Below are 7,507 nucleotides of genomic sequence, written 5' to 3' on the forward strand. Positions count from 1 at the left end.
CATTGGTACTACCTTTCTCAGCCGTGGGAGTTTTCCCGTTGAGTTGCTAATTAGAACGAGGAGGAATCCATGGCTTCTCATATCTCACCATTAGATCAGATGAGTACATTATACACTCGTATAGATTTAGAAAAATCTAACTGTATTAAACAGACAGAGCAGTTGTGCCAGTTTTCTTTATTATTTCGTTTTCTATTCTAAGTAAATATTTTAGGAGTTTCTTACCAGTCAAATAGTTTTCCAGTCTAGTTGTTTTCTATTACTTTTGCATTTCTAGTAGTAGCTGTCCCTATAAATAAGTTTATTAGGGTTACTATAATCATTCAATTCTTGACAATATTATTTATTTTAACACTTGCTGCGTTATTTGGGTTTTATACCTTGTCCCTTTGAGCGCACCTTGGTTAAGATTCTTGAATCTTGTTTTCTCTGGGGACTTGATCGCTTATTGCCCTAATTCATCGGCTCTGGATAGAAAACCTCTCAGGTATTCTTGAAGCAAGGGGCAAGGGGTAAGATTAGGGGTGCAAACGAGTCGAGTCGAGTTGAAATTTGGCCTAATCGAACCGAACCTCCAGTTAATTTTGTGAAGCTCGAGCTCGACGAGCTCAAAATGTCGAGCTCGACGAGCTCAAAATGTCGAGCTCGAGGTTAAAAAATAAATAATAATAATAATAAATTTATTTTTAAAAAATAAAAAATAATTATTTATTTTTAAAAATAAATAAAATAATAATTTTTAACAAATAATAAAATATTATGAATATATATGTAATTTTACTATTAAAATAAAAATAAAAAATATATATCATATTTTTGAATTGGAGCTCAAACTCAAATTCGACTTAATTAACTCGAGCTCAATATTGATCGAGCTCAGTATTGATCGAGCTCAAGTCAGACGAGCCACGAGCCAATCGCAAGCTGCTCGATTTAGGTAAGACGCAGGAGAAGAAAAACTAGAAAGTGAAATCTCACAAATGAAATGGCGAAGGCTATTATCATCCACTAATTTTGTTACCAACTTTTCAGTTCCAGGTGTCTGTATAACATTTAATTCATCCAGAATCTTAGAATAAGACCATGCCCCATACATCCCAACACTTTTTACCCAAGTTGGGACCATTTAATGTTTGTTCCGCATTCATATCAACGCAGGGTGGTAGACTTGATGGGAAATGATTCGAGCCCATGCCTGTGGTTCCTGCAACACTAGCTTCAACCCTCCTCCCACCCTACAATTCGATCCTGTTTTCTTTTCCCCTAACTCAGAACACTACTGATTCAGACCATCCGTGATAGTTTACTACTGTTCACTACTATTCCAAAGCAATCACATCAATCTTTTATATATTTCTTGTAACAGGACATTTCTTTCACCAATTATTAGCAATTCCAATCCAGGTTCACTAAACTTCCATTAGGCCTTTAAATGTATGATTTTCGGTGACGATTAGATTAGCGACACTGGACATCACAAATTCTAATCCCAAAAAAGAAAAAGAAAAACATCGTACCGATGAACTATTAACAGGGATAAGAGTTAATCTTGCTCAAATCTGACAATGTAGCTGAATATGGAGGCAATGTTGGGTAGAATATATACATCCTCAAAATAAAAGGGTTGGCTGTGGTTGATGTCCGGGGATATTTGCTTCCTGCCATCCCAACACATGCTTGATCTTTAACCACAGCAGGGAGGACAGATTGGCACCTAACTCCAGGCTGGAAACAAGGCCGACAATTGTAGCAGTGACTACCCATGAGAGGACGTTACGCTTCTCCCTTTAAAATCTAAACACTGTTAGTTGATATTGTGTTTGTGGTCTGGCCTTCAGTTCGGAAATCTCAACGCACAGCGCCATCGTCCTGGAGCCAACCTCATTTACTTTTTGGCACTGCTGCTCAATTTCTTGCTTTTTTTTTTTCGCAGCATCAGAGGTCTGTTTTGAACAATTTGTCAAAAGGGTTCTCATTCTTCCTTCCGTTTCCCTTGTGCATTTGTTACTTAGTGACCTGTATAGTATAACAAAAAGAAGATGCATAAACAATTGAAAGCACAAGTGATAAAAGACACGAAATTTCCCTTAATGCATTCATATTCTGGGATTGGTTTCTACTTTTGTCCTCTTCAACCTCCATTTATGCATGGCCATCTCCATTCTGTGAAGCAAGAGAAGTTAACTTCTTTGTTTGGGAGTCGGGAGAAACAAGAGCATAAAGTGTAAAAACCTGCTGAAATTGCGAGAGAACTCAATTGGGTCAAGAGGAATTAAAAGGAAACCCCCCCCCCCCCCCGGCTTTAACCATACACCATTTAAACTTTTTAGTGTTGGTACAGAAGCATGAACTTCTAAGTAAGTTGCAGTCAAGACAACTTAGGAGCGAGCAACTAATTGAACTTAATGTTTGAACTAGATCGAGTGTTCAAATGTAGTTGACCAAATTATGATCCAACTAGCATTCCAGAAGCAGTAAAAACGAAGTGGGATATTGTCGCTGACAGATCAATGTGGGATGAGTAGTAGCTGCAGCAGGTTGGCCCATTGGTCCGCTTTCTTCGAAGTCCTGACTCCTGACTTAACTAGAGCCTTGAAGCCAGTTCACCATCCCAGAAAGCCTGTGACCAGTCACCAGTGGGACTTCTGGCTGGGGACTGACTGACTGACTGACTGAGACTCTCTGCTCTCGTACCAGAAACTAGATAGGAACGAATAGTAGCAGAAGTTCATCTTGAATTCCACTGCTACTATATTTATTATTAATAAAATAATTTTTATTGCTCAATTAACTTCCTCTTAGTATACTGCTATCGTGTATAACTAACTTCCTTTAGTTTCACAAACTTGTATCAAAATGGAACAAGTAAGAATAGATACACTACTGTCTATCCCAGATGTGTCACTTAAGAATTAGCCATGACAGTATACCCCAGTCAATTTGTTTTCAATCTTTTTATTTCATTTGATTCCCGTATTGGATTAATTTCACTTTCCACTCTTCAATTATATTTGAATTCTTGTTTTGGTCCATACATAAATTTTGAAGTGAAATGCTATAGTCCCTGAAGTACTATAAATTATATCCTGTTTAAGTAAATATGTGTTTCACTGAAATATAAATTAATATAAAATCTATCCCACTAAAATATAAATTACTCCATTCTACTTTAGTTTCTAAAGTTGAAATTTATCCCACTTAGTTAAGGACAAAATTTGTTTCACTTTCATCTATAATCCTAATTAATAAAAGGAACAATATCAAAAACCTCCTCTGAGATTTCTCTTAATATCACCTGACACCCTTAAGGTTTTTAAAAATATCACTTACCTTCCTTACTTTTGTTATTTGTGCAACAAAATTTTCAAAAATCCTAAATTACCCTTCTACTTGCTAAATAAAAATGCTCCTAAATCACTTTATTTACTTCAAGAAAATCATCATTTAAAAAATAATTTATAGTAGTGCTACTGCATTAACATTAAAATGCTATAGTCCATAAAAAAATATATTTGAAAAATAAAAAAGATAGTTGCAAAGAAATACAGTTGACTAATTTAACTCTACGTGCTCAAAATCGATTTCTTATAAACTTTATCTTTTTCTCCAACTTCTTTCTCAATTTGTGCCTAAACTTTGAAATTGTACTAACTATTATAAAAAATAACTTAAAATAAACAAATATATCATACCCCATCATCTATCACAATTATAAAAAGTAAAAGATATCAAAATTCAATTTATTATAATTTACAAATAGAAAATCGCATAGTCGTCTAAGAAATGAGCAAAAGAGGACATTGGAGAAAAGGAAAAGTTTACATCGTAGATATTAAAAGTGCTCCGCTTTGTACTTGAGAAATTACGGTGGAAATCAGAGCATGGTTAAAAGATGTAAAGTGGAACTAACCCTTCTTGCATTGGTGCGATTGGATAAGATCATTTTTCATGTCACCGTGTTTTTTTCTTGGGAAGGGGTCGCACGTAATGAAGAGCACAGCACACTGAAAACTGAATGATGGAACCTTAAGCTAGGTCTCTAGAATCGAAGTAGTACTTTGTTGACTAGGTTACAACTATGGGCTATCCTCCTAAGTAGTAACTAAAACCAAGAAAATCATTATCATTGTTGGTTTGTTATTTTCCATGTGGGATAAACATTGGATCCGTTTTTGACAATTCATCATCTATGTGATAGCTTTCGAGACATGTAGGAACGAACTCTTTTTAATTTTGTAATGACAGCATTATAGCACTAATAGTAATATATAGGCAAGGCCTTAGATTTGCCACCCAAGAAACAAAAGCATAGGAATGACCACCAAAGCTATTTACCACTACTATTCTATTAGTACTAATTATTGTTTTTTTCACCTCAAAGGTGAGAAAATTGAGAATCAGCTTCCATCCATCAAGAACAGTGGTAGAAATAGTGGGTCGTGGGTATATATCATTTGGCCCGAGTGATAAAAGCCCCCTTAATCCAAATGGTCTGGCATTTGGCTTTGAGATTATATTATTGTATCAAGAAGTTCCTTCAAAATATATATATATATATATATATATAGAGTATCTAGAAGAAGGCAAATGACTGATAGGAAATGGTGCCCCCTCCCTCTGCTGCTGCTGTGTTTGGCCTCTCCGATTATGACTAGCCAGTTGACATAGGCTTAAAAGTATCCAAATTGCATTCTTGTATGACTGGCCATAAGATTGAGAGGATGTACACTCATCCTTTCTTTAAAATTGGACTTGTCACTATTGTCGCCAATTATAATAATGTCCTACTGCCCTGTGATTTTATTAGATAGATGTCCTGATTATTCTGGGGAAAAAAAAATACTTGAAAGAACCTTGTGTGCTCAGTTTATCATTCAATGAATATTTTAGTTTCTCCTATCCCTTTTGATGGCGACAACGATTGAATAATAGGCGGTTGACAATGAGGCTGTGATGATGACGATATTGAACAATGTCTATTAACAAAAATGCCGGTAGTTACATGGGAGTGTGAGGAAAACGAAATGATAAAATAGAAGGGAATGAAGATACAAACAGTTTTCCATCCATGGGAAATTCAACCAAGCTGTCCTACATGCTACACATACATTCATATATATATATATATATATATATATATATATATATATATATATGAGTTCTTGATTTGTTGCCCATTTTTCCTAGCAAAAGGCAGGAGAGGGACTAATTAAAACAGGAGGGGCATTATGAGGCTGCAATTTTCTCGAAGAGACCAAGTCTATTATCAGCCAATCTTGACTTGTATGCAGACTTTTTGTACTCAAACCATGTAAACTCCTTGTACAAGCTGTCTTCGCCTTCCATAAGTGAAGGCAAAGGAGCTATCTTCTCACTCAAAGGTGGTCCTCCGAAATAAATCATTGAGACCCTTGATTTGGAACTGTTGGCCAATACTCTATGCCTCACACTTTTAAACCTCCCATTTGTCAAAACCTGCAAAAAAAAAAAAAAAAAAAAGCCGACCATAGCATGAAAAAAAAAGGGCACCAAGAACAAGATCGCCATTAGAACAAGATTCCAAGATTGGCATATCCATTTCGCAAAATAAGGACTGGGTAGTTACAAAAGTGGGTGGTAGTAAAAGAAGAAGAAGAAAGAGAAAAAGGGGTTTTGTTCAAAAGAAAGAATAAAAAAGTCTTCAGTCCTGAAAAGTAAATTGTTCTGATTAAGAAGGTTTCTTAATGGTCATCGAGAAAGTAAGTAAAACCATGAGAATTTTCTTATCCCGCACGCAGCACTTAGCTGAAAGTGACATGGAAAGCATTTGATGTTAAAGGCATCCACGAAGATTCGTTTCATCTATTTTAGTCAAAACCGCATGTTTTGCGGAAGTCTACAGCAACAAAATGCATACGCGGAAGACACAACCATCTGGCTTAAAAATGAAAAAAGGTGTTGTCAAGAAGAAAAACTCAATCCCAATTTTTCAACAACTGAATCGCTAACTCATCTTGAAAAGCATATGATGCCGGTTAGGAAGACCATTAATTTCCTACATGGCACGTGCAAAACAGACAGAAATATCTTTGCAATATCACAACAGTGAAATTCACACTAGTACCTGCATTGAGTCACCAACGTTGATAAAGAAAGAATTTTGATCAGGTGGAACTGAAATCCAACTTCCATCCTTCAATGCGATTTGAAGGCCAGAAGTGTTGTTGGATCGCAAAACAGATATGATTTGTGGGTCAGTGTGTTCTCCAAATCCAATTAAATTCCTGCCATGCAGTTCTTGAAGGTCAGGGCAGGGTGGGTAGTGATTTAGCCTGAAAACAGAGTCACTCTGTTCATCCATCAACAGCTTGCTGAACACAGTCTGTGGCTGAATATTCAACCCTTCAGCCAATTGTTCGAGAATTGAACAGGCCATGTTCTTCACTGCCGATATATAATCATTTACAGCACCCCTGCAACAACAACAACAACAACAGCAAATTCTCATTAGAACAGAAGGTAACAGAACCCGAGAAAAATTGACATATACGTATCATCTGCTTTGAGCACAACTTACTGAAACTTCTCTGGGGTGACGCCAAAAACTGATTCGAACTTTTGGTAATTGAATCCAGGGTTGGTCGTTAAGAGGATGTATTCAACCCAACCCACGTCGCCATTTGGCCCAATCATCTTGTTACCATAGCCGAAAGGGTCAGGGGGCCCCGCTTTTTCCTTCTCAGACAGGGGCAAAGAGAAGAACTTGATGGCTTCAGACTCAAGTTTGGATATGAATTCAGTGGGAACACCATGATTGATGACTTTACAGAATCCAAATTCTTCGCACGCCTTCACAAGAAGGTGCTTGGAGTCCGGTTTTGAGAGGTCTATCAATGGAATCCCAGGGAATAATGTGGTAGCTTTACACGAGTTCTTGACTAAGCTGAACTGTTCCATTGCTTGTGTAGGCAATACCACCATTTTCTTTCTTTATATTTTGCTTTCTTTGGTTTGCTTGTGGGGGAGGGTAGGGGGCGAGGGGGTGGCGTGATATATAAGAGATGGAAGTGTAGAAGAAAGCAAGGCACCGTGGACAATGAACTGGGAAAACTAGAGATTGGCTTTGGGTGATATGATCAATGAGACTTGTGCCGTTGCAGTTGGGGAAGGGCCAAGGAGGGATGAGCTGTGCCTGTGTGTTGAGGGGGGCTGAGTATGAGCAAGGCAAATGAACACATGGCTTCAAGCTGATGCTGGTCTATTTATAGCGGTTTTTATTCAACCTTAAGACGGGAGAGAGAGAGAGAATGAGAGTCGAAGATTTCAGCACTATTTAAATGTTCTGTGGAATTTTCTCTCTCTTTCATACTATCGAATAGAATTACACAGGTGTAAACAGTCCAATCAAACCACTTGGCCAATGGCTTAGTGTTCGCCACGGAGGGACGGCTGTTCGTGAGAGTTGAATCTTACCAGCAGCGGAAAAAAATTTAAAGATTGTGTCATAATATTTCCTTGGTCTAGTTGG

General features: G+C 37.2%; 1 protein-coding gene across 1 annotated transcript; it reads right to left on the reverse strand.

Moving 5' to 3' along the window:
- Positions 1-4,949: 4,949 nt before the first annotated feature.
- LOC113689789 (gibberellin 2-beta-dioxygenase 1) lies at positions 4,950-7,281 on the reverse strand. The gene is made up of 3 exons (XM_027207572.2): positions 6,557-7,281; positions 6,104-6,452; positions 4,950-5,475 (listed from the first exon to the last, which is right to left on the reverse strand). The coding sequence occupies exons 1-3, from the start codon at positions 6,958-6,960 to the stop codon at positions 5,227-5,229; spliced, it is 1,002 nt and encodes a 333-aa protein (XP_027063373.1). The 5' UTR covers positions 6,961-7,281; the 3' UTR covers positions 4,950-5,226.
- Between the last annotated feature and the right edge of the window lie 226 nt (positions 7,282-7,507).

Source organism: Coffea arabica, chromosome 5c, assembly GCF_036785885.1.
Source record: "Coffea arabica cultivar ET-39 chromosome 5c, Coffea Arabica ET-39 HiFi, whole genome shotgun sequence".
NCBI lineage: Eukaryota > Viridiplantae > Streptophyta > Magnoliopsida > Gentianales > Rubiaceae > Coffea > Coffea arabica.

Coding starts and splice junctions, on each gene's coding strand:
- LOC113689789 (XM_027207572.2), bottom strand. CDS start 6,960: ATGGTGGTATTGCCTACACAAGCAATGGAACAGTTCAGCTTAGTCAAG. Junction 6,453..6,556: donor GTCACCCCAGAGAAGTTTCA/GTAAGTTGTGCT, acceptor TTGTTGTTGCAG/GGGTGCTGTAAATGATTATA. Junction 5,476..6,103: donor ACGTTGGTGACTCAATGCAG/GTACTAGTGTGA, acceptor TTTTTTTTGCAG/GTTTTGACAAATGGGAGGTT.